The sequence below is a fragment of the Wyeomyia smithii genome, chromosome 1 (assembly GCF_029784165.1).
Source record: "Wyeomyia smithii strain HCP4-BCI-WySm-NY-G18 chromosome 1, ASM2978416v1, whole genome shotgun sequence".
NCBI lineage: Eukaryota > Metazoa > Arthropoda > Insecta > Diptera > Culicidae > Wyeomyia > Wyeomyia smithii.
In genome coordinates, this window is record NC_073694.1 from 200447967 (window position 1) to 200475559 (window position 27593).

The 27593-nt window shown below is 39.8% G+C and overlaps 1 protein-coding gene across 7 annotated transcripts in view; it reads right to left on the reverse strand.

The window, feature by feature from the left end:
- Positions 1 to 2623: 2623 nt before the first annotated feature.
- LOC129720012 (alpha-1,6-mannosyl-glycoprotein 2-beta-N-acetylglucosaminyltransferase) overlaps positions 2624 to 27593 on the reverse strand; it is a 99637-nt gene continuing 74667 nt past the window's right edge. For 5 of the 7 annotated variants that reach the window (XM_055671489.1, XM_055671657.1, XM_055671604.1 and 2 more), the window contains 7 exons: positions 17621 to 17773; positions 17473 to 17561; positions 16615 to 16760; positions 16380 to 16540; positions 14916 to 15068; positions 4425 to 4639; positions 2624 to 4366 (listed from right to left, as the gene is read on the reverse strand). In XM_055671489.1, coding sequence (XP_055527464.1) covers positions 4144 to 4366; positions 4425 to 4639; positions 14916 to 15068; positions 16380 to 16540; positions 16615 to 16760; positions 17473 to 17561; positions 17621 to 17773 — 1140 coding nt within the window. In that variant the 3' untranslated portion in view covers positions 2624 to 4143. The remainder of the gene's footprint in view (positions 4367 to 4424; positions 4640 to 14915; positions 15069 to 16379; positions 16541 to 16614; positions 16761 to 17472; positions 17562 to 17620; positions 17774 to 27593) is intronic. The other 2 variants (XM_055671709.1, XM_055671762.1) reach the window with 2 other exon arrangements.

The following is a 27593-nucleotide window of genomic DNA, read 5'->3' on the forward strand; positions in this document are numbered from 1 at the left end:
TTGGGAGTAGGAGGTAGTACCGGAGGAATGGATGGAGGGTACATTGTACCCCATCTACAAAAAAGGTGACAAGTTGGATTGCTGCAACTACCGTGCAATCGCGTTGTTGAACGCCGTCTACAAAGTACTCTCTCAAATTCTGTGCCGTCCGGTATTTATGGGTGCCCGCGACACCATGGACCAAATATTTGCTGTACGACAGGTCCTACAGAAGTGCCGTGAATATAACGTGCCCACACATCATTTGTTTATCCATTTTGAATCGGCATACGACACAATAGATCGAGATCAGCTATGGCAGATTCTGCACGATTACGGTTGGTCAAGTCGACGATGAAGCGGGTGATGTGCGTAGTTCGAGTTTCGGGGACACTCTCGAGACCCTTCGAATCTCGAAGAGGGTTACGGCAAGGTAATGGATTTTCGTGCGAGGTGTGATACGTAGAGCTGGTATCGAGATCTGTTCAGCTCTTTGGCTTCACCGATGACATAGATATTGTAGCATGAACCCTTGAAGAGATGGCAGAGACGTACATTAGACTGAAGGCTGGAGCCGGACGAATTGGATTGGCCATGAACGCATCGAAAACTAAGTACATGAGAGGAAGAGGTTCTGGAGAAGACAGTATAAACCTCTCGCCTTCATATTAGCGGTGATGAAATCGAGGTGGTAGGCGAGTTTTTGTACTTGGCCTCAGTGGTGACTGCTGACTGCTGACAACGACAACAGCAGAGAAGTTCATCGACGCCTTATGGCAGAAAATGATGTCTACTTTAAACTCCGGAGGACGCACCATCCGTGGTGGAGTGCAGATGGAAGATGGATCATGGCGGAGGCGGATGAACCACGAGTTGTATCAGCTGCTGCGTTCAAACGGCGAAAATCGGGAATCTACGGTGGGCTGGGCATGTCGTTGGGATGTCGGACGAGAACCTGGTGAAAATTGTTCTTGATAACGACCCGACTGAAACGAGGCGACGGGGTGCGTAGCGAGCAAGGTAGCTCGATTAAGTGGGAGACGACCTGCGGGGCCTCCGCAGACGACATGGCTGGCGAGCTGCAGCCATATGGACCGAATTGAATGAAGACGACTTCTTTGAGTAGCAAGGGACTCTTTGGCCCTGTAGCTCACTGATAACGTAAGATAAGTTATTCTCAAGCTCCCTCTTGTCCTCTCACTTTGGCCCATTGAATTCAAAAAAATCAGGCCCGATACACCGTTGAATGAATACACCTCTTCAGGCAATTATAATTGCTGATACTTGGCAGGAGTAACTCCGAGGCTCGGTAAAGAAGAGCACTAGAGCTTGTCGTATTCCTTATTTTATCGTCCTTCTTTCCAGAAGTTAGAACATCGAATGAGCCGATTCGCAATCTTCTTACGTAACCGTGTATCCGGAAAAGTTAAATGTCAAATCCTTCAGCCATTACCGCTCGTGGAAAGCTGAATAGCTCCTTACTATTGGACTAATGCATATTCGGTTACAGATCTTCTGGTTTCTGCATCATTTCCTCAGTCAGCGTCGCTAAAAGCCCTGAATTCGGCCGGGTCATTTCAGTCGTATACGAGCTTTTGATCCTTCGTTCTTTTGAGGTATCGAAGGATACGTTTGGCAGCTGTCCAGTGAGCCTCTCTACGGTTACTGCTAAAGAAAATTACAGCGCCGACACTGTGTTACAGTCGGTCATACCGAACTGCTGCAAAAACTTATCCACGTAATGCTCCTGGTCCAGCAAAATCTTTCCCACCGTGCGAGTCACATGGATGCACATGGTGTAGTAGACCAGCTTTGACTTGAGCGCTTTCCTCCATAGAAGCAGGTCCATGAACTCCTACGTTTCATTGTCATCCAAAAATCTGATTTCTGCCAGTATGGCCTCTCGCCACAATCGCATTCATCGCACCGTATCGCCTCGCGGTACGTAGTGGATTCGCCCTTTGTTTGCATCTGAGACACGGAAGTCTTGTGAGGTACCAAAACTCATTTAAAAATCAAGATATTTGCCTGGAATCCGTCACTCCCGTTCACTGCGCCTTACCGCTTCAAGCTGATATTCTTATCTACTACTGGATCGGAATGCAACTTGTCAGCAACGTCGTATTCTGCAACTCGAAACTCCATCTCTCCTTGTCATCGATTCTAGACGCTCTTGTCCGCTTTGCTTGGCGGCTGTAGACACGGAATATCTTGGTTCCTGCTGCATATCCAATGAATACTCTAGCGTCGGCCTTGAAATCCCATTTCTTCCTCGCACTTTCGTAACATGGACCATGACTTTCTTTTTCTTCTTCTGGTGTAACTGCAAGCCCTTTAGTCGGCGATTGGTTGATCAGATATGTCATTGTCCCAACTGCTTCAGCCCAAAATTTTTTTTATTTAAACCAACTGTGACTTGAAAATAGTTAATGCGTCACCTGTGAAAATACTATTTCATGTTTGCTGTGATGAAGCAAACATAAATAGCGTTTTCACAGGTGAAGCATTAACTATTTTCGAAGCTTGTGCTCTTGTGGCTTCAACACTATTTCACCCTAACTCATAACAGAATGTAAATCTTTTCTGGCATTAAAAAAATAGAAAACAGTATTTTCGGTATGTTTACAGCGAAAAAAAAATCCAATTTCGTCAGACTATTTTATAACACATATTTCTGTCTTGTACACCTTTTTTTCAAAATGCGCTCTATACAATCATATAGCTTACGTTCTAAACGTGAGTAGGGGACTGTTTAACCCCTGTACTGCTTGGTTCGCTAGACTCGGTTTCAGTACGGTGAAAGTTTGTGCATCATCCTACTGAAGCAGTAAGAGCACTACCCAATTTTTTTCTGGTTCTTGGCAATTGTAGTCTTGGATATTTTATTTTTTCTTCTCTCGTACACATTATCGCTTCTAGCTAGAAGTAACTTAAAAAACTAATAAAACAACGACAACAGCGAACAAAAACATATCCTGCCTAGACTGCAAAACAGCTCACTTAACGCGAATCGGTTGGGTCCAATCAATTATTATTGTTTGTTGTTTGCCTGTTTGCTACTACACCGTACATATTGAGAACGACTAGATGATGTGTGGAAATTTAATCTAAAAAAACCTTTGGATGCAGAATTCTAGAGTAAAAAACAATGTTGGCAGAAGCTTGTATTGAGGTGTGCGTTCTGCAACTGTTTTTTTTCTCTTCTCGTTATGCTTTATCTTTAAATCTTATCGGTTTGGTATATTGTTTCTTTGTTTGTTTTTTTTTGTTGTCTTTTCATGCTATGTATATATAAGAAAAATTTCGTGCATTTTGGTACAAGTTTGCTACTTTTCTTACATCTGTTTCGTTTTATTGTGGACTTTATTGTTTCGATTTTGTGGTTACATTTGCTTTGTTTTACGTGGGGGTCGTCGGCTTCGGCATTCTAGACTGGAACCAGCTGCTGCGCAACTTTTCTAGTATACGGAATGAGTAGATAGGATAGAGGGACAGATTAAACTAAAACGCTTGCCACGAATGGAAATTTTGTAGACCTACTTTCGTCGTTTGCCGTACAATTTTCCTAGGAACTACCATAGTCCGACAAGGAACTCTTTTTTTTCAACTTTGATACGAGATATAGAGGAAGAGTATATCTGTAGCTAGTTATAACTCCAAATCAATTTAGACAATTGTAACAAGAACTGGTTTCTAACTGTAGAGACTAATGAAATAATTAATGTAAGATTAAAGATGCGATACGTATTGAGGATGGAATATTTTTACGCATGTTTGTGTTTCTTGGCGTTTTATTTCACGATCCCTAGCTGCATAATTCCTTGCAAGGAAATCATTATATTCTAACTAGTGTTCAAAATTGGCATCGAAATCAAAGGTACAAATGTTAAAACAGAACCATAATTTAAAATCTTAATGATTTGATTCTCTTTACACGTTTGACAGCAATCTTCGACTATGATCTTTCGTTTTTTTTTTTGTATCTTTTCCATAATATACAAACCTTACACGAATATTTAGGAATCGCTAATCTCTAGTGCACCACTAATGACAGCGTTACTCGGCCTGTAATTCGCTGTGCAGATAAATCTGGTATAACGTCCAAGTCTTCTAAAGTCAGTCATACTTTCAGCTGTGGGTCACTTCGTGCCACCAGGGGGCGGATTACCGCCCTATAAGAGTCATGTTGAAGCACAGCTGATGATCCCGCTGGTCGCCCCAGCCGCCGTTGCCCTTGCGAAGCTTGGTTTTCTTGGCTACGCTGGCCATCATGAGCGAGATCGATTTCGGGTACAGTTGCCGAGAACGACGGGCCACCCGCAGCACTTGCTGCACCTTGGAGATCACCTGGTTGGACTCACAGTTGCTCTTCTTGTGGTGAACACCGCTACGGATGGTTGATATTCAAACAATAGTTAACTATGTTGTACAAATGGGATACCTACCATTCCCCGATGTGAAAGACGCGGGGACCCTTGACGACCATGACGTGAAGCTTCTGCTTCAGGCACTGCTGGGACACGTGCTGCAGGGACCAGTCCCAGTTGTAGTCGTCGTACTCGCAAAAGTGGCGTGCGCAGTGCGTTATCTCGTGCCACGTGGATCGGTTGAAGGCCATGCCCATGTTGTGCTTGCTGCTGATCCATGGCGTTACTTCAACCTGCGTTTATGGGCGTATTTTGATCAAAATAAAACAAGTTAGTCTCTTTTGAAAGTATTTTTTTAGGAATGGCACAGATCTACTACTCTATTAGATGCTAATCTATATCAGAAGCAACTCGTTGTACACACACACAAACTCATACTCAATTGAACATACTCAAGAAGAAGATACGAGCTTGAAACCGAGTGACTACAGGGCCGAAACAGAAGAGAACGTCAGTGTCAAAGCTTTTATTGACGCTAAAGCTTTGTCCGGTTCACGGCCGTATGATAGTTCTACAGAAGCTAGGCAATATGGTGCAATCAGCTACTAAGCAATGGAAATAGTTGCTAAAACTCAAAACCAAAACAAAAAACCAAATCAGATGGTATGAATGGTAACTCCAATGTAGACCTTCGATGTAATGGTTCTAGAACGGTTGAGATTTGTCATCTATGCGAACGACAAATGGCTTATGAACTTGGCGAAATATTTAACCAAACGTCTGTTGTGTAGAGCATTTTGCACCCAACGGGGACACAAGATAGATAACAGTTAGACAGGTGAAAAATAACTCCTGGAGGTTCATCTTCCTAAAGTTGGGGAATGATGTTACGAACAAACTTTTCTTCGGTGGCATCTCTGGGAAATAATGTTTTCAACTGGGCCCGAAGTTTTTTTTTAAATAAAAATCGTTTGTTCTATTTTAGGTTCAAAAACATGTCTAGTTATTTGATTTTGCGTGGAACCTAATCCTTTTATATTTTTTGCAGGTTTCTTAGGGATAAAAATATGAGAAAAAATTCGTTTCGGTTTGTTTATATTCGATTTATTTGCAGCATATTTTGTTGTCCTTTTCAAGCCCATTTTGACATTGAACGTGAATAACAAGTCAGATTTCATGACTAGGATAGCGAGGAAGATTTTGTTCAGAAGCGGTCAGAAATCATCAGCTACTTTTGGTACCGTCATGAGAGTCAAAATCACAACTTAGGATGGAATATGAATATGAAGTCCACGGTTGTCCACGATAAAGGAAAGGGGTAATAGGAATGTCTACGTGGACCAAAGTTTTTTTTTTTTTCAAAAACATGGAAATGCGCCAAAAATGGATTGACCCATAACAAAAATTTTACAGCTGTTCTGTTTATAGTAGGCTGATTAATTAAAACATTAAAGTAATCAATGCTTTGGTTAATCAGCCCTCTATGCATCCTGTTTCATTCTGTACAAAGGAATACTCAGCTGATGATAAAACTACTGACCTAATATCTATCTGAACTAAATATATCAGTTATGCTCATTACAAATAACAAATATTATACGAGTTTAGATAGACTAGTTAGCAATGCACTACCAGTTTACCCTAGAATGTCTCTTTTGAAAATAAGGTCGTCAAATATGTAACAGGGAAGATCAAAATTTTGCCTAGCAGTTATTATGGCTCTCGAAGTTTCAACATGCAATCATGGATTTTCATTAGTCCACGAACCGTTTACGATAAATAATGCCTTGCGCGGTTCTACTGGGAAGACACAAAAGGTATCCAGTTACTTAAACTAATTCCTGGCAGCTTAGAAACTTATTTTACATTGCGTAAAGTATTGGAACCCAACGGATTGACGGATTGATGAACTGTCAAGAATTTTGTGTTCATTAAAGCTTTTCTCAATTTTTTTTTGCAAATAGAAGTCGAAATACAATAAAAATAGCAAAAAGACGGGACGGTTGTAAATAGTCGAATAAACGGTACTGTCCCATTCAAAACGGTACGGCTGGTTAGCTTAGTTTACAAAGTGAGGCACTCTCAACTTAGCACTGATAACACGAATCCTTTGGAAAAGGATATTCAGTCATTGAAAGTAGTGAAAAAATGAGAGAAAAGCTTTGATTAGTTTAGATTGATGAGCCCCTCGGGCATCAGCGGGTCAAACAACTTCTACAAAAATTGTATTTCGAGCAACTCTTGATCTGATTTCTCTTAAATTTGTTATTAAATCCTCAACAGCCAATACATTGTTTCAAAGAGGAATGATAGAGATTTCATTTGAAGTAAAAAAATTGGTCGCAATCTTGGATTTTAGTATAAAAACGTGTTTTTGAGGTTTCTGAGCAAGTTCGCAATCACCGATTTAAATTTTTTACCACCATTCGAAAAAAAAAATGCTTCAAGATACATTCATAAAATTAAATCGTTAAAAAACTGTCCACGTGGTATGCGGATGGCCCCTAAACAATTCAAGAGAAATAGATCAATCCAGCTTTCCACGAGCGGTAATGGCAGACAGTGCACGCAGCCCTTTTTGACGTTTTCTGTAGGCCAGGGAAATTACAATCGCAGTAACAGAGTAGAAAATATCACAACATCGTAACGTAGCGTAGCAACTTCAACAAACAATTGGCGTTTTGTTATTTAAATTTTGTCGTACGCATGCGCGGATCAAAATAAACAAAGGTGTTTTTTGAAGTTGCTACGCTACGTTGCAAAATTTTTATGTTTTTCACTCCGTTACTGCGATTGAAAATTACACGACCTACAGAAAACGTCAAAATGGACTGCGTGTACTGTCCGCCATTACCGCTCGTGGATAGCTGGATAAAAAGATCAAGAATTGCTCAAAATACAACTTTTTCTTGAACCGTTTAACCCTTTGGTGCACGAGAGGTGGTTTTCATATTTTTTCGCTACTTTTAATCATTTAGACACAAAAACATCATTTTTGAAAGACCACATGTCACCAGTGGGACGGTTCTAGCGAGAATTGCTCAACTAAGCTATGATCCCAACTTCGAAACAATCACTGTTTTGCCCTTTGCTTTTATTCAAAAGCGTTCTTCGACCATTAAAACGAATTTGAATCATTTTTTTTTGCCTTTTCTCCTCGTTAGAATTACATCATTAATTTGAACCAAATTCAAAACATTTTCTTCTAGACTCCAGGAGCGTCCCCAAGCATTTTTATCCAATGCGATTGAAGCAATGCATTTGCTTTAACTTTTTTTAGATGAGTTTGTTTTATGATTTCAGACGGATTTTTATTTTCGACAATTTTTCTTAGTATTTTTCTGGTTTGTAGTTTTATCTTTTAAGTTATTAGATACTAATTTGAGATCAATGTTTCAGCTGTTTCACTGGTTTTAGAAGCATTTCTCTGCTCATTCGAACGTTTTTTTTCAATTTGGAATTTATTTCTGTTGTGGCCTTTACGCTGTTTGGTCTTTTGGCTGAATATTGAATATGCGATATTCTTTTTTGGTTTGTTTTTTTTTTCTTACGCACGTGTTATATGTATGAAGTGTGAAAATGACAATCGATGTAAATTTTATTACTTTAATATTATTTTCGTTTTTTTTTAGTCTCAACTGCTTTTAAAAGAAAGTTTTATTTTTAAGGCGAAATTGTAATATTTTTTTGACGTAGAACTACGTCTTTGTTTTCTTTTTGTAAAATTGCATTTTGTAAAATTGAAAATGAAACTGGCAAATGTTTGTTCAGATTTCAAACGATTATAGCAAGCGAACGACTTAATGCATCTTAGTCATTTATATGTCGGTGGATAGATAAAATGTGTGACAATCGTTTGATATAATGTTTAACATTGTTGCTTTACTGTTTAACGGTGAAAAAAGGTGAAAAGTTCCATGGTCAAGCTTTCCCACACATTTTTCTCGCTATTGCCTTGCTTCCCGAGCACGGATAACAATAACATGGGCGGAATAAATTCCACTGCCTACATATTCTGAATCAACAAAGTGTTTTGCTTCGTTTCTCTTTCTCGAGACTGCGTGGCCACGCCTTCATTGCAAAAATCTTCGCTCAACTCGATAGAAGATTGCTTGCAGAAAATTCAGCTTCATTTGTGTTCGTCACACGGTAGACGAGAGTTGCATACGAGGCAACTCTCAGGCACTGCGGAACACCTAACCTTTATTTTGCATACGGCAGCAACATGTACCATCGTATGTTGCAGGATATTTTGCTGACTCAGCTACTGGAGGACAGAGCGGAGAGCAAATTTATTAAAAAACAATTCAACTTCATTCTTGTTTTTAACACGATAGCAAGTGGAGCCCTTATACCTGTGTGAGATACACGATCTATAACAGGTGTAGTGAAATATGTTAAACAAGAGTTAAAATCAATATTTATATTTGTTCCACGTTACCATTTCATAGAACCCCTAGGGCTGTATACCTTGTAGTATTTTGTTTAGAAAAGGTTCGAACTGGCTCGAGAAAAAATTATAATTACGTTCATTTTCGATGGCGGAAATGCGCTTCTAGATTTTTTTCCTCTCAGCGCATTTTTAGTCACTTAACGCTGTATTCATGATTATTTTCGTTGCGACTAATTCTGGTGTGCGGCGATGTTTTTGAGCATAAGCTTTTGCATGCTTTCTCTCTACTATTAAAGTTTTTTGAGGTTAATTTTGAATCTAATTTTGATTGTAGTTTTCGACGTTTTCCTAACATAGAGTAAATTTAACCCTATTTTATTTTGATTTTCATGTTTTTCTGAGAACTTGTTGAACTGAAACTAAAATATTATTATTTTTACTTCCTGCTTAAAATGTTTTCAGTCAGTTTGATACTCGGAGCGTTTAAATGCATTTTGAGTTAAACTCAGCGAAGGCATTAAATTCCAATTCACCACACCTCTGACGAACATTGTGTTTGTGTAGCCATACTGTTTAGAGGAATGGTGTAGTTTTGCAAACGACGGCTTCATGTTGGGATCTTTTTGTGAAAGACGCTGGGGAAATTTCGTTTTAGAAAGTTTCCATGGAATACACGCAGGACCGGTATGCGCATTACTGTTGAAAAGCGGCCACAGCAAGTAATTGCAATTCGTAACCTGTTCATGGAGCTTGCATTAGAGTGTAGTGCAGAAGATCTCCGAATAAAAAGTGAGGTAGTATTAAAGCTTGGAACAATCTCAGACAAACGTTCATAGTTGCCGAAGAAGATGTTCTGTAGAGCAATTGTAGACGATAGTCAGCCGTAGTAGTAATTAAGTAGAAGCCGTGTTACGCCGGCAGCCTCTAACGAATATTCCCTTGCTTTATGTTTAATTTTTGTGAAGCTCGTTACGGTCAGACCAATCAGCATCTCGCGTCAGATCTTCGTTTACCATTCGTAAAGGTAGCAGAGCAAAAAATGACGATTTTTGGCCACGTGGAATGTTGACGGTCCCTATTGAGTTTTCCGAGAAGAAATTAAGGAAAGTTGAGAAAGAAACCAGACCAAAAACCGTGGAACGATTCGTTGGGGATACTTCGTCAAAGTACCGCTAAAAAAGGCCGTCGGCGAAAATCAGAACCGAGCTAGGATGCCGAATTGAGAAGCTCTTGATCCAGTAAAAATGAATACAAGTAAATCAACGGTCGTAAAGCGCGTGAACTGGTAGCCGCAAGGTTACAAAGTCCGTTTGGATAAGCATATGGTCGTGAGCTTGAATCTTTAGTTATAGAAGCAAGCCAATTATCAATGGTCTCAAGCATGGGTTTGGGTTTATTCTCAGGCTCCTCACCACCTTGCTTGGTTCGAACCCCCGTTTGATTTCTTTTAAGCATTGGTATGCCGCTGAAACGCGTCGCTTTCGCACCGAGAGAATCGCGTTTAGTAAAAAATTAACTTCGTAATAGGGTTTGCAATATTCCCGGGAATTGATTTCCCGGGAAACGGGAATGAAAAATATTATTTCCCGGGAATAGAACAAGTTCTTGGCTAAATTAGATTTCAAATAAAGTTTGTTAATAGAAAATAACAAGAAAATAGATTTGAATGCTTATGTAATGAACCTGCAAAGATGATTTTTTATGTGAAATCACGGCCACGACCCATGTTGAGCAAATATTTGCTTCGTTTAATTCCCACTGTAGTGCTGCTAGCTGCTTCAGGGTTGATATTTGTTGACACTTCTGAGTGAAAGTGAAAAAAGCATCCATAAACGATATTTTTTTACAATCCTTTTAGAGTTCTCCCTTCCCGCTTTTTGTATGGAAGTGAACTGTCAAAACACCTTGATGGAAGCAAGACAACAAAATCAGTTTATTAGTTAACGAAGATTGTCAAGGCATCGGTCAGTGTCAGCGAAAAAGTGTTTCGGTGAGGTTCATTTTTGTTGAGTGGACTGTTTGTTTTTCTTTTTCGCTTTGAAGTGAAGATCATTTGGTTGGATTTGTCGTCAAATTTTATTCCGTAACCGTGAACGATGCGCGCGATCTATTTCATCTGAGTATAACAGCACGTTACTAGGACAAAAATCTAGTGTATCCGAAAGAGTGCTGCGATCATTGGAAGTGAAAATTGAAAATGATTGGCTGTAATTTTCGAAGAATTTTGCTGGGGAAAATGATTTTTATCAGCACTGGCTGCTATACATTCTGACAACGTCAGATCCGTGTTTTGATAGGGTATTTAGGAAACTATAGGAAATCTTGCGAAATTTTTCGAGGAACACGGGAATCCCGGGATCCCGGGAATCAATATTTCTGTTCCCGGGATCCGGGAATCCCGGGAAATCGTTCCCGGGATTGCAAACCCTACTTCGTAAACATTTGTATGCATCTGGAGATTGGCAGATGGACGCGCGTCGCTCTCGCATCGAATCGCGATATATAATATACTTATCGCTCATATGATGGCATCACTTATCTAGGTGTATCCTGATCCATCATAACCCTTCCTTACTAACAAAAAAAATCTCCTGTGATCTTTCTGGAGATGCAGAGATTAACACGGTCTTCAACAGCTCAAGCAACAATTGAAACATAATAAAAAAATAAATTGTGATCATTTGTTGCACTAATGAAATTCCGAGGTTTCAAGAAACATTTTTTGTTACTACGGTGAAATTGTACAGAAACAAGCAACAACTAAAGTTGCATCGCTGCTTCAAAAATCTTCACACCAACAACGTTATTCGCAAGGTTGAATTTGTTGTTGAAACGTGTAAACGGCATTTGAAAACCTAACCTTCACTGAATAGATCTAGTGGGTGGAGCATATAGGTTTAAAGGTCTCGCTAACACCCTTCCTTCTTCCCACTTGATTGCAAGGACGTAGCCGGCGCCGTTATTGATCTTCCCCAGCAAACCAGAAGTCGTATAAGGATGTTAATTCTAAGTCGCTCGAATGTGCATGCCAAGTTTAAAATTACTTAAGATGCAATAGCTTTCTTTGATGATTTTGTTTCAGTATTGCCTGCTTTAGGTGGAGCGAGCAACATATAGCGAGTGTTTCACGAAAGAATCGTAAACGATTGCAATCGAGCGATCGCAGCGATTCTTTCAAATGTTGGTTGCTTGCAGGCGTAATTCGGCTACCCCACATCGTGCTTTCACCGTGATACACCGCGATGATTCTTAGTGATTTCAAATATCACATGCTAATGCACCATACTACCATTTCCGTAAGCATTGATGATACCTAGTTGCTCCGGTAAGCAAACAGTTGAACGCAATCTAACGTTCATTTGGATTCATAATTTTGTATCACTGGCGATAATATCTCAAAGCTTCTCGCGATACCGTTGAATGCAAGTGAACTTGCATACAATAAATACTATCGTGTTTGAATCATTAAGTCTCCTTCTATGGCATTCGGAGCTTTTAGAAGCGAAAAACAATCAGCAGCGTTTCTATGGAAAACTTGTACGCGAGTGGAAACAATTGAACGATACCTGATGAATCAAAGAACACATTTGCATGAAATATTGCTAGTGAGTGAAAATTTCCATGCTTGCCTATAAGACGCAATATCAGGTTGTATATGAAGCAATTTATCGTGTCATATAAATTTGTAAAACGCGTCATTCCTCTAAGTCGTATTGAATGCAATTTGAAGTTTCAAATGAGGCCATTTAAAATAGCCTGCGAAGTTATACAAAATCGTAAGACTTTTGTTTCTACAATGCACGTATATGGCCTCCAGATTTGTACACATAGGCGCATTTCATGCATCTTATATGGTAATTTTTTACCAAATAAGAATTTACTTAACAGAGTTGAGTGCAAGTTAATTTGTTTGCTGGGTCGATAGTATTGAGTCACTAAAACTTGTCCAATGAGAATGGTCGGTCACTCCCAGCCCCATTCAATTGATTCACTGTACAATTTAACTGATTCGGATCAATCACGAAGCAGCAAACATGTATGTGCAATCAATCATCTAAGCCAAGCTAAGCTGTTCACAGAAAGCGTAAAGCGGTTTGTAATGTAAGATTTTATAATATTATGCTTTACACTCTAGGGACGTCAAAAAAATTTCAGCAATATTCAGAGACAAAGCTCTGGTGGCCCGTTTCGATTCCAAGCAGATGATTAATGAAATGAATTCTCTTGTGCAAATCATCGGCACAAATTTTATCGACTCGATAGCAGAAACAGTTTTCCAAGGCTTGGAAAACTGAAATTTTCTTGATAAAATCGGTAACAAATGCTTCGATACTACTATTGTGAACTTTGGAGAAAAGAATGGAGCAGCTGGTATCCTAGGAAGATTGCTCCGAAGTAAGTTGTTGGATTTCCCGTGTGTTATTATGGCGGCATACAAGACATGTTTCAAACAAGCAACGACCTCCAACCTCTCCAGACGGCTCTTTGTTTAAATCTTTTTGAAGTGAATGGAACAGATAGGGCAAGGATAGTTACGCTGGTCTTTTGAAAGGTAGGGTTAAATTGATTTTTTGTTTAGAAAATAGAACCATTATCCTTTTTCGTTTCTTGAAAGTACAATTAGCGGGAAAAGGCAAACATAGTTGCTACTTGCGAGAAAATGTTACTGCAACCATTCGTACGCGAGGATCACGCAGAGCTCCTAAAGGTCTGAAAATGAACCTGTTCCGAGAGCAGTTTATTATTATTGTTAATCAACTCCAAAGTTTCGAACTTTTTGTGGTTATAGTTTATATAAGTTTACAGAAGTCACCGTAGAATGGTCTGCAATTTATGCATTGTTTGAAAAATTACCTTGATCAGGAGCTGAGCAAATCAATGACGCAGAAATTCGAAAAGCACTTGGTATCTGTTTTTCGATGAAAACATTAATGATCTTCCAGTAAATCTCTAAGAATGTCAAAATGTGCTTGAAAATTTTACTTTCCAAATGACAAACCAATATTTTTGACCCTAATCTTTTTGTATTTAGTGCAGGTTCGGCACACAATTTAAAAAGATTTGGTTCCATGGAAAAAAAAATATCTGTAAATGTTTTTTCGGATCTAACATAAGAAAAACCGACTTGTAAAAAAACATTGGGGGCAGTTGAAAACAACATTTTTGAGAGTTGCTGCAGAAGAAAAGTGTTTGTAACACCATTTCTTATCACGAAATGGTCGGTAGACACAGTTTACTTTGATCGTGTAGGTTAAAATGCGGTGTGATTTCTGAATAGGTTCTAACGTTCCAATAGAGCTACATATCACTACTAACATCTCGAGTAAAGAGTCAACAGTAGTGGTCGACATGACATCAAACATTTAATTTAATTTTTGTTATTCAGGCATACTTCTGAGCCTATTATTAGGTTAGAATTCCGTGCAAAATTTGACATGTTTTGAATCACGCTGAATTTAATCGTTAAATATTCCTATTTTAGTCTCATCCTACTGTTTTTTTCAGTTCAGGGTTTCTTATATTTTACTTGATTATGGTGTATACTGGATGAAAATTTTCTATACAGCTTCTAGAGGTATTATTTTCTCGAAAAGTGTAAAATACCATTAATAATAAAACCAGGAAAGGACTGCATCGAAAAAGCAATCACCAGAACTCAACTTGGTAGAAGATAGGTATCAGCGACATGGCGGCTAATCGGTAAAGACGTTCATCGATCGGGGAAACTGGGAGAGAGCGTGGATCCGAAATAAAAGATAACAGTAAAAAGCGGATTAAAATTATGAAAGTTCCAGAACTAGCTTATTAGCAACAGAGAAAACAAAGGTTACAAATAGTAACGCAGCAGGCATATATTAGCAGATGTCACAAGCATGCCAACAGTGACATCAACAGATTGAAGAAATTATATTGAAAAAAAAAAAAACATTATCATCTGGATGTCAAATTGAAAACCTTCGACACGTTGGCAGATTTGTTAGCGAACTCAACACCATTCCGAAAGGCTAAATCACAAACTAAACAATAAAGCTCCCAGAGCGATACTAAAAAAACTCAAAACTCTTCGCCTCACGGAAGGAAGCTCAAATTAGAAAAGGGAGGGTTTCAGTTCTACACAGAACAACAAACTTTGAGGTTAGCAATACATCCGGCATTTGGAGGCGCTCACGCCGTACCTTTTGGTATATGGAATAAAGTGTCGGTAGCACCTGGTAGCCCCACTGGGATTGGGAGGGGTACTTTTCGGTGGTGAATTGACCACCACTGGCACCCGTACCGCCATTGGTTTGCTGTTGACGTTGAAGTTGCTGTTGGAGTTGCCTTTGCTGCTGTGATTGTGGCACAACAGCGTCCATCGACGGATGTGAGTTTTGGTAGGCCGTTAGCAGACGATATTGATTATTAGGAATGTTGTCAGTAATTTGAGCGATATTTTTGCCAATAGAAGCAGCGGCTGCAGCATCAGCAGCGACGGGAAGGACCGACAAAGGAGACAAAGAAAACCGCTGCTGCTGGGGGCGTGGTTGGTAACGGTTGTGGTAATAGCCAGGCGCCTGGTTGCCAGCGGCACCACCAAGAAGAAGCGAACTAGTATCCAGCAATGGATATGACTGATGATGGTAGTGATGATTTAGTAGTAGTTGCTGATTATGGAGATGAGGCGAAGTGTACTCGCTGACGGTGAGGTCCATCAGATGCGAAACACCAGCGGCGGCTGCCTTGCTTTGCTGGTCGGTGAATGGTTTGCCTCCGTCAGTATTGGTAACCGAGTGCTGCTGCTGCTGGTGATAAGCATTTCGTGGTGGAATTGCATTTCGACGGCGACAACCGTGCAGCAGTAGGCCGTGTCGAGTGAATGAATGAGTGATCAGTGGGTCAGTCAGGTTGAATTGTGATAGGCGAAATTAAGCAGTTTAAAGGATGTGTGTAAGGAACAGTCTTATTTGTGTTTTTTTTTTAAATTTCAGAAACGAATATTATGGCGTTTAATGATTTGTACAAATGTTTTCCATATAATTAAGATGGAACGAGATTTGTGATGAGGTAATCGTGTCGATTTAGTATAATCTTCTATAAAGTTTTTTTAATAATGCCGAAAAAGAAGTTGAAATTTAATTGTAAAAATTGGTAATTTGGAAACTAAGAAAGATTACACTTGAACCATGTGCTTAATGTAAAAGAGCAGATTTCACATATTAAGTCCTCTTGACTAATTGTGATGCAACTTATGTGGCTCTCAAAATACACTGCCGAGAAATCATTTGATTCAGTGACGTAATGAATAATAATACGATGCTTTGACTCACCAAAATTTCTCACAAATTGAAAGAGAATATGTTTATTCTAAAAAACTGCCATTCTTTTTTTTTAATTGTGTGTGATAGGAAGTTTCCATTCAAACAACGTCACTGAGTCAAAGAGAAACGGGCAGCTACGAGGGAGCCGATCGCATCCCAATATTTCTAAATCACCACACTCGAGTCATATATTTTCTAAAGATCAAAACAATCTCAAAAATCAAAAATCGGTCAAAATCAACGCACTGGAAAACCTTGCTGTCGTATTCGGAACAACCCAGGAGGGGGGAAAGGGACGTGACAGGGTAAAAAGTCAATGCAATAGAAAAAAACTAAACGTACCTTCTTATTGTAGGTGTAGTAGTTGAAAGTCTTAAGATATGTTCCTAACGATAAAATATTACACTTGGGGCACAGCTCGTGCGACTTTTGCTGCATCAGCTCTAGGATGTAGAGGAAATCCTCCGCCACGTAGTGGTCCTCCTCCAGGAAGACCACCAAACCTGCAATAGTAACAACAAACAAACACGAAATGATAATCCATTCTGATAATGATAATTTCGTGAAACACCCTTACCCGTGTGGTATTTGGTAACTTCTAGCTGGTCGAACACCCGATTCGACTTCCACCACCAGTGGTGCTTTGTTTGGGTAAATTTAGCCTCCCGGTAGTGGCCATAAAGGTCCGGATGCAGTGCATTGTTGCATTTTCGTAACAGCGCCCTAGGAGGGGAAACGTTTATTTTCTATTAATTGCTTGTCGGACCAAAATATCCGACTATAATAAAGTGGGGTTGAAAATCGAATTTAAATGTCATCTGTGACGGAAGTTGTGTTCCTAGAATTTGACATTCAAGCGCAAGCTAAAATCGGTTGATGGGAAAATAAGGATACCTGACCTAATAAAGAAATTCGCAGTGCCTACCGGTGCTTTGAAATAAGTTGCACGGCGAAGGCGGCAGACGACGAAGTGGTTTTAAGCCTCTGCCTGTGGAATATAATGGAAATCACGTCTTGACACAGCAATCTCAATCCGCACAGTTATTCCCACTATGACTGTGTATAAAATAATGGGGCGCACAATTCTAACGGCGTCGGGTGGAGTAGGGGAAAAACAAGAAAAAAACACAGAACTTTGTCGGTTTGAAAGCTCGAGAACGACGGTAGGGACCATAAAAGTTGAAAAATGGATTTCGCTCCCGTTGCCAGTCATGTTTCTTGTCGACCTACGGCCCCGAGACTGGACATCATAGAGCAATTTAGAGATTGAGGAAAGCAAACAATTTGATTTGACATGGTTTCTTCAACCTGGTACAGTTGCTGTGGCGAAAAATGCGCACTAGGGGAAAATTTATTTACGCTGTGGAGCAGTTTTTAGATTTGTTCACAGAATGAATGAGGTCCGATAGGTTGAATTCTACGAAAGTGTACTTACTGCTCCTTCTTGATATCCCTGGGACAGTCACCCGGATCCGCACCGGGAAATTCATTTGGATGCGTTTGTATTGAAAAAGGATAAAATATCTGAAACGAAAAAGTAGCAATCAACGTCGAGTTCGAATGAATGACGTCTCCTTACGAACCTGCATTACTTTGCAGAAATCTATGCTCTGCACCAAATCGTTGATATCGTCATCAAAGTGGTCATGGGAGAAAACCAACAATGTCCGGGAAATGTCCTTGGCTTGTGCTAGGCTGACGATTAGATGGCGTAGATAGGTTATCCTTTTGTGTACCTAAAACAAATTGAACACAACTTTAAACATTTGCTTAAGAAGGAGTCAATTTGAAACTATTTTTTTATCTATTATTCTTATGACTATTCCGAATGATGTGGAAAGCCATAAAATGTGAAATGGGTACTTATTGCACTTTGCATGCACTACTTAATGCGCTCATGAAAAGTTTAATGGGTCGGTACTTTTTGACTGCACATGCTCTCAAACAGTGCTTAGTTTTGTTCATTTAGTCACGAACGCATCAGTTTATTGCTTTGCTCCCGTGAGATGTTTAAGCGCTTCCTCGTAGTAAAAAACAAACGATAAAAATAGCGTTTTCTTGTTATCGAACTAATCATGAGGCGTCTCCATCGTTCTGGTTATGGTGGAGGTACTATGTTTTATCGTCACGCTGCTCGAACGCATAGGCATTAGGGTGGGACAAAAATAAATGTTAGCTCCCATGCACTTTTCGTGTTCCTTATGGGTCCCATAACAACTGTGTAACTTTTCAGATCGATCGGTGAAACGCCCGATTCGCGCCAGATTTTTAAAGTTTTCATACGATTTTATATGGGAAAATTCACTTTTTCAAAACTTATTCTCTAGAAATTCTCAGTTGAGTCTTAAAAATATATCGATACATGATATTTGTAGGAAATTTTCCTGGGAAAAACTCTTCTGAAGACCGTAAGGCGCTACGATGCTTGTAGAAACAGCTATTCACCTCAAACTGATTGAATGTCTGACGGACGGCTCACAATTGAAATTTTCCAGCAACACTGCTACAGCATGCTGCTATTGCAGATTTGCTTAAGTATGAGAAATAATTTCGCGTGGAATTAATTTTCAAAGTGTGATTTTTGCTTATAGTATCTTCGGGGAAGCCTCCAAGATAAATTTAAGCGATATCATTTCTCATCACATGGTTGAATTTGCAACAGCAGCATGCTGCAGCAGTATTGCTAGTAAAATTCAATTGTGAGCCGTCCGAAAGACATTCAATCAGTTTGGGGTGAATAGCTGTTTCTACAAGCATCGTTTTCCCAGGAAAATTTCCTACAAATATTATGTATTGATATATTTTTAGGACCCAACTGGGAATTTATAGAGAATTAGTTTTGAAAAAGTGAATTTTCCCATATAAAATCGTATGGAAACTTTAAAAATCGGGCGCAAATCGGGCGTTTCACTGATCGATCTGAAAAGTTACACAGTTGTTATAGGATACATAAGGAACACGAAAAATGCATGGGAGCGAAAAAATAACATCATCGCTTTTTTCCCATATAACCGTGTCCCAGTCTAATAGGCATAGTAGACATGTTTTACGATCACAAAATACACACACACACAGAGAGAGCTGCGCTGATGAGATGACAGTACAATGAAATTTTAAGTGGTGTGTCATAAACATAAGCTTGTTTTTTACGTGCTTCGCGAACCGATCTGGAGGACTTTGATTAGACTGTTGAGGACGTGTGAAGAGTTTTGTTAAATATGCGGCGAGCTTGACGCATCTCGTCAAAACAAAAAAACTCTGTGAAGTTTATTTTCAGTCATGTAAAGTTGGCGTTTGTTGGTAATTCTTGTTAACGTGACTGAAGGTTTTTCTCTCACGAAGATTTTTTTTTACTTAACCGCTGCTATTCAACATGTCGCTTAAATTTTCAAACAGAATCGTTCAATTCTTAAAAAAGAATATTCGTGTAAGGCAAAGGTTCGAATAAGGTCAAAGAGTTCGCAACATTATTTCGTCAGCTGATCACACAGGTAAACACAAGGTAATTCATTGAAGTGGTTCGAACTTATGAGGTGAGTTGTGTGTTGAACTAGTTCGAAGGTGATTAGGGGAATCAAAATTCACAGTAATAGTTGAAAAGCTATAATCCGTATTTTTTTCCAGTTCGTCTTTTTTTGTCAACACAGAATTCGCATGATGTAATGCATTGAAGAGATGCTGCCCAGTCGCCACTGACGCCAGATACGTTAATCAAGAATTCAAATTGGTTCCAGGAATAAAATAACAAGACAGAGTATCAAAGGAAATTGCAACGCCAGCAAAGCAGCCAAGAGCAGCAGTGTCACGTTCGAAACCGACACCATGGCGATGTTCGCTGATACTTTCCGTTAATGAAAAAAATGTCATCTTAGCTCCAGCCACGGTGTGAATCTTTGACCAAGCTGGATACTACCACTTCAGTGCCTCCAGAGCGGCATAAAATGCACATCAAACTGCAGCACTTGTCGTTCAAGTGTCTGAGCAGCGGCGCGTAGGATCGTAGGAAAATAAAGAAAAACTCCTTGGCACAAGTCGAACCCGCCCACAATGGGACATCGCCGGCAGGCAACCGGAGTACAGAGTAGATATCAATTTTTGATAACTTCCATTGGCTCTGCCAGCCTGTAGTCGGTTCTTTCTTCTGCTGTTGAGTGGCCAAGCTTCAGAGCTGGATGAACGAACACAAGGACCTTTTCTAATTTCCACCGACTCAGCTTATCGGGTGTATCATGATTGTCACGCCGATGGTTCGCTTCCTGGGCTGCAGCAGCGGCGTTTGACAGGTTCACGATAGAGCGGTTGACTTTTCTACCCTTCCGTCCGAAGCAAACAAGATTGGGATTGTTTGATAACCGGTGTGAAGTGCCAATCCTGCCAGCGTAAATGTTTCCTTTGTCGACGACGTAAAATCAATTACGGTGCACCAAGTGTGACTTTTGAAGCTACACAGAGATGAGGGTAGAAAAATCTTTAAGTGATTATAACTAAATTATATACAGCAATTTTCATAGCTTTTGTTCCGCTTGTACAGAAAGGGAGTGGAGTTACGAAAACTATAAACACGTTAGTCGTTAGTATTCATTATATCTGAAAGACCAATTTTATATTGTGTCAGTAATGATCCCACAACCATTAACAGTTAATGAGAATTTTAATGATATTTAGATTATGCACCAACTATCGTTTAATCTAGACCATAATTTATTGAAAGGCGAGACGTGTAACATGGAATGCCCATGGGCATAAATTGTATGGTTTACAAGGTAATTTTCGTTCATCGAATATTCATCGCATGTTAGAATGATGAAAGAAGACTCACAAAAAAGCCATTTCGTAATAACCTTGGTGTAAGCCCGACCCGAGCAGCGATGGTTCAGTAATGTCATTTCATTGCCTTTTGCACAATTCGACAGCCATGAAAGGAAAAATCTACCCGGTGGTGCCTCGTTATGTAACCCTAACCCATCGGGATGAGAAAAAAAATGGAAGTGGTGAAAAACACAAAATCGAAATTCGAAGTCGCATGTTCGGCTTCTACAACCAACCAATTACGAGCCGTCTATCTGTTGCTTCTGCTTGTGGGAAACTAAAAATGTTCCCAACACGATACGTATCCGTGCGGGGGTTTGATCTTTCCCGCAAGGGTTCGTGCAGTACTTGTTTGAAAAAGGCCACAATTGCAAGTACCAACCCTCTTTACCATAAATTTAATCTTTGTTTTGCCACTTGTTAATTTATTGATCTTGTATATTCAGAGATGTCGAAATTTATCAGGGTGAAATTTAGCCGATGACCGATGTAGTTCTAGCTCTGGATAAGTGATGACTGACTATCTGTATTTCCCAAGTAGGAATAGGCATTTTAAAAATCCATATCAAAGTATCAAACTCAACGCAGAGAATCAAACAGAAATGTAAAAATTCTATCTTAATCAACAAAATAAAATGTTTTCGTACGAAAAACGGAAATGAGTTGTGGGATAAAATAAAAAAAAGTTTGATAAAAGAGAATGATCGATCAGGTTCGTAGCTTCTTAGAGAAACAGCCTTCGCCCTCTAACACTCTTAATGCCCACAAAACCTCATGTTCCTTGATGAAAGTTGCTTGAATTCGGCCCCATAATTTGGAGAATTACATTGGCGGTTAGAGAAATGCTGTTCTACGGAGCGTCAGAACATACTTTGGCACCGGGAAGGAGAGTGGCAACGATCGCTGAGCAGTGGTGAAGAGAGGAAGGAGACTACAGACGTCGGTAAAGGGGGCCTCGAATGCAAAAACAGTGAAGAGAGTTTATGTAAGAACAATATTGATCGACTGATCGAGAATTTCGAGTAAATTTTCAAACAGAAATACGTTGCATAACACTTTAGGCATGTTAGCTCGGATCTCTGTCTGCGCCTTCTAATTAAATCTCATTTCTTTCTTTTTCGATCCCTTCAGTTCTCAAATTCAATGTAAAAGCATTAGAATAGTTTCCATGTTATTCAATTGAAAGCGATAGGCTGATAATTTTTAATCGTCAAATCCAATAAAGGTTAAATCCGGTATAACAGTCGCATTACCAATTTTTACAGCGGTACTACTGACATGACGGACATGGCACTGACAACACTGACACAGCAAGACACGACAAAAAGTGGAAATGAAATTAATAAACAGCCTTACACGCACGATGGAGTACCCGGGTACCCACTAATTTTCATCTGATTTCAATAGTTTTAGCATTAAAAGATTCAGCAAGTTATTATTAGGGAGCTGCGTAGCCGCAAGGTTACAGAGTCCGCTTTGTCAAGCGGATGGTCGTGGATTCGAATCTTAGTAGAATCAGGCCATTCGATGTCAAAAGGACTTTAAGTATGAGTTTATTCTCAGGCTCCCCACCACTTACCCTTCCTTTACGCTGAATTCTATAATACCTTTGCGTGACTTCCTCTTAACAAAAAATAAGTCCCTCTTATCAATAAAACTGGCCAGAAGGACGCACGACGAAACTTCTCCAGGGAATTATAATTGGCGATGTTTGGCAGGAGGAAGGAGGCTCGGTATAGAAGAACAGTAAGCGTGTAAAACGAGGGGAAGTACATTACACACAAGCACTGATCAAAAATAATAATAAGCATGCCACTTCTCAATAGCGGTATTGCTAAAAATAGAAGTGCGAGATACAGCAGACACCCGGGCATATCTCACAATAGATCAACGATTCTGGTCGCAGTGAGGAAGTTCATACAGGAAAAAAAAAAAGTTATTCACTTAGTATCCCGATTTCGGAAGTATTGGTATTTGCTCAATTTTGGCTGTTTTCAGGAAACCAGAAGCCACCATCTGGAGTTTCAAAATGGTATCAGGTGTTGATTTCCGGTCTCTGGGCATCATCCTGATTCGGGAAATACCCATATCAGATAGTATTCAACCAATTTTGATTCTGTTCCAGAAACCTGAAGTCGCCATTTTGGAATTAAAAATGGCCTCTGTAATCATTTTCAGGTCTCTGGATATCGTCCCGATTAGTAAACTGCTCATATGATCAATTTTAAATGTTTCCCGGAAACCGGAAGTCACTATCTTAAATTTTAAAATAGCTTCTGGAGTTGGTACCCGGTCTGTGGGTATCATCCCGGTTCATAAAATTCCGACATTCGATGGTATGCGGCCAGTTTCGGCTCTCTTCCGGATACCGGAAGTCGTCATTTTAGAATTCAAGATGGCGTCGGGGATCGTTTTCCAGTTTTTAGATACCATCCTGGCTCTGAAAATACACATATTAGATGGTATGCGACGTTGTATTATTTAATTGTTTCTAAGGCCACTAGAAGCCCCGGTGGAATCTGTTGCGAAAGGACCATTTTAAGGGCCTATCATCATAACACTCAAAACCAAACTCAAAACGGCCTGTGGTAGAAATTTGTTGAACATTGAACCAATAGTTGTGAGATTCTGTTAAAATGTCCATAAAATTTATCAGTTTTGGAACATATCCCCGAACAACCGAAAGTCCGGCAATAAAAAAATTCTTTCGGGGCACCGCTGACACTAATTTCAAATACATTTCATACCCCTGTGGTCATTAAGTACAGAAAAAACCCCAAAAAAATATCACTTCGAGAATTAATGACATTTTTTGTCTAGACGAGCAAATTTTTTTCCAAGTCTAAATCATACCCTCTCAGTCTTTGTTCATTTTTGCATCCTTGAAAAAATTATACAAAAAGCCTATTTTGCAAAACTTAGAAAAATCGCTAGATAAGGTAGTGCGAAGTTGCCTTGTCTTGAACATTCTCTAGCCACGCAGTGCTGAAGAAAGATTGTCAGCATCAGTACCGTTTGAGCGGCGAGAATGAAGGTTATGTTACGTTTGCATTTAAAAAGTAATGGATAAAAATTGCCGATTTTTCATGGGTTTATTTTTACACGCATTGACGAAACTACTCATGTAGCATCAATCATAGTAACCTATGAGCCAGCAGAAAATATTTGACAGCTCTATCAATCGAACTCTAACCGTGATGGCGAAAGGAAGCGGCAGCTCCGTTCACTGGCCTCAGAGGTGCAATTAATGACGCAGCGGCAGCGGCTGAATAAGATGGTCAAGTCTATTTTCACGGTGAATCGCGACATAGCGGTGGTGATGGACGAAGAGACCTATCTCACCCTGGGTGGCAATGACTGGCAGGGCGCTTCGTATTTTACTTTCAGTAGCTGTGAAAGAGGTGAGCTCCGAGGTAAAGTCCATTTCACGCAACAAGTTCCCCAAGGAGGTGCTGCTGTGGCTGATAATCAGCGAGAAGGGGATGTCAAAGCCGCTCTTCTTTCACTCCGGGCTGGCCGTGAATGGGGAAATTTATAGTACAAAGTGCCTGCCAGAAGTTCCGTCGTTCATCAAGAAATACCATAAGTGCGATGACGCGGTGTTTTGGTCGAATTGGGCGACGACTCAGTACTCGAAGCGATCGTTGGGGGAGAATCGGCGAGCTTCTGAAGCGTAAAATCTACTCCAACCATTTTGTGGGGAAAATTGAGGAGGAATTTATAAATAAAACGAGGAAAAAAAAATCAAAAATATACCTACACGAATGTTTGCGTTCTCCATGGCGACGTTCCGGTTAACTGCTTGAAGGCCGCTCGCAAAGGGGTCGAATTTTTTGCAAGTAAGCTAATATAATTACCTTCTGTGGGAAATTTATCAAACTCAATGATCTATCTTCAAGAAATCGTCAAAAAAAGAAAGAATCTATCGTTCGTCAAAAAAATTTTTTAGGTCGGATTTTCTTGAAACCTTCAGGAAAGAAACTAGTACATATAGATTATGTTCCTGCATAATTACTTGATTCAATTTCCTTTCCATCGCTGAAAACCCGCATCTTTCCCTCAAGACCCCTCACTACATTTTGTGCAATGATGGAGCCGACCTTTTTGGTCACTTTCATCCATTCTTTCTTCAACTGCAACTCGTTCTTGAACACCTTGGACGATTTTCGAACTTTGGCCTTCATTATGACCCATCGGACGAATCTCTGGTGAATTTGGGGGGGGTTCGAGGTCTTTGGTACAAAAACTACGTTATTGTCTCTGTACCAATCCAACGTCGATCGCGCGTAATGGCATGACGCGAGGTCCGGCCAAAATAATGTCTCGCCTCCGTGAGATCGCAGGAAGGGTAACAGACGCTTCTGGAGGCATTCAATTAATTATAAATTGATTACAAAAAGCAATGTACAACCCTTCTTGAAAATTAAAGTTGTTTCCGCATAATTTCAACGTTATCTAGACTAAAGGTATAACAAAGCTAGAAAACATTGTTAGATATATGGTAACATAAAACAAAATGATATTGGTTGCACTGCAAGCGTTTTGTTTATCTCTTCATGGCACATTTTGACCCAGCTCGAATAGTTTTATTGAAATCGTTTAAATAATTTCAATGACAATTTGATCAAGCAATTTAGCGTTGGCTGCTGAATACTAAGACCAAGCAAAGCACTTTGCAGGTACGTAGTATCGTTATTAAGCGTGTAATGTTGAATTGGTGCGGCTGCTCCGGCTGGGCATTTCAAACACAGTTTTTCTAATAGTGTAAACATCTGGTAGACAATTATAAAACAAGTGCCATTCATGTAATAGTTATTGTTCGTTTAACCCATGCTGTTGAAAAACATCTCCAAAACCAGGAAAAACCGAGCTTGTTTTCGAAATGTGGTTGAATCACTGATGAAAAATAACTTCTCACAAATGTTGTATTTTAAGTTGTTTTCTGTGCAGTTTTGATAACATCATAAACACAAGTTACAGACGAGCAGCGGTAGTTTATATTCAATAATCTATATAATACAATTATGCTATAATAGAACATCTCGAGAATAACAATATAACAACACAAGTTTTCAATTGCGTTTATAGTACTCTTATATGACTACTGTCATTGTGAAGTCTTTTCTAACATGTTTTGTGTGTTACTTTGGACCCGTTGTGATGTACGGTTTACTCAGTTCACCGCATTGGCATATGGCCTGCCAGAACAAGTATTTTTTTGGTGAATGTGGTCAATTCTTCTTCCTCATGTCTTACGTCTGCCTTGATGTAAGTTTCGTCATCCATAACCACATACATCGGTTTCGTTAAGCACTATAAGATACAGCTTTATTGCGCGGGATTTGGTCTCCGTGTTTTGTTGATCACTCCGGTTCGGTGCCTTCCGGACCTTGAATACACGAAGCCTAGCTCGTTCCATGGTTTGCTGAACGAACCAGGCGGAACACTTTGCTTTCAGAGCCGCGTCGCAAATCGAAAGGCTTGGATCACGCTTGAAATAATCCAACACCTTCGGGGCTTCACAGAGTCAGTTGTCTTTGATTCACTTCCACTTCCAGTCTGCCGCTCGGTCGTCTGGGACTCCTTAAATGATTTTACCACCCGAGACACAGTTGTATGGGTGATTTCCAGTTGTCTTCCGATTCATCTCAGAGTCGGATTTTCTATAATGGCGCGTAAAATTCTCTGGCGATTTTCTTCTTCTTGAATCGATTGTTATGATGCATATGTAAATAATACACTCTAAATTAGTTATACCCAGCATTTCATCAATTTTTACTCACAGACAAAAAAGTTGCACACGGATAAAAATGGTGCATTTTTCTTTGAGTACAGGCCTTACTCAGAGGGTAAGGAGGTTTGTACAGCTGAAACTCGAAAAGGCTTTCGAGTGGACTTGAGAAAGGATAACCGCAGTACTGAGCGACAGGCACTAACAAGATACAACAAATGGTAGAAGCTATCGTCGAAACCGCAAGTACCTTCGTGATGTCTGCACTCCGATTCAAGCAGAGGAATCAACGGTTCAGGAATCCGGCAACAAACCAACGATCAAACCATCGGTTCACTAAATGCATTTCACAGCATGTCGGAGGATAGTTGTTATCTAGTATCCAGTACTCCAAAACCAGTAGATCGAATATTCAATTATTCAGAGGAATCTTCGATCCTATCATCGCAGCAGTCATCAGTCAAACTTCCTACACAGCAACTAACGTCCTGGATATAAAGTAACCCGTGACTGTTAGTCGGAACGGAATCCGAAATCAAGCAGGAAGTATTCGAGTTGCGACAAGATCCGTTACTATGCCGACCATAGAAAAATCGCGAAATCTACTCCACTTGGACATTTATGATGCGGATGATTCTGATCCGCGAAGGAAGTTCGAATGCAGTCGAACCAACTGGAGAGGAAGGTGCGAATATTAAAATACGAGCGTTAGCAACGAAAAGTCTATCTCGATAATTGAAGATCTAGCAAAAGCCTGGAACGTGAATAAGCATTAGCAAATAGTGGCTCTTTCATCTTGTGAGGCGGAGTAGCATTCAAAAAATCATCCGATAATCCTTTTTTTCATGAGAGTTTGAAAAGCGGAGTGCTTAAGCTCAGTGACACATCTACTGTAAGTCTACCGACAGACAGGTTGACCTAACCAATGAACTAAAGGAAGTGTTGTTTCTTTTTGGGAATCATGGATTAGGAAAGAGTGATGTATAGTAACTCATGATTGTTAAAAAGTTCCCTGA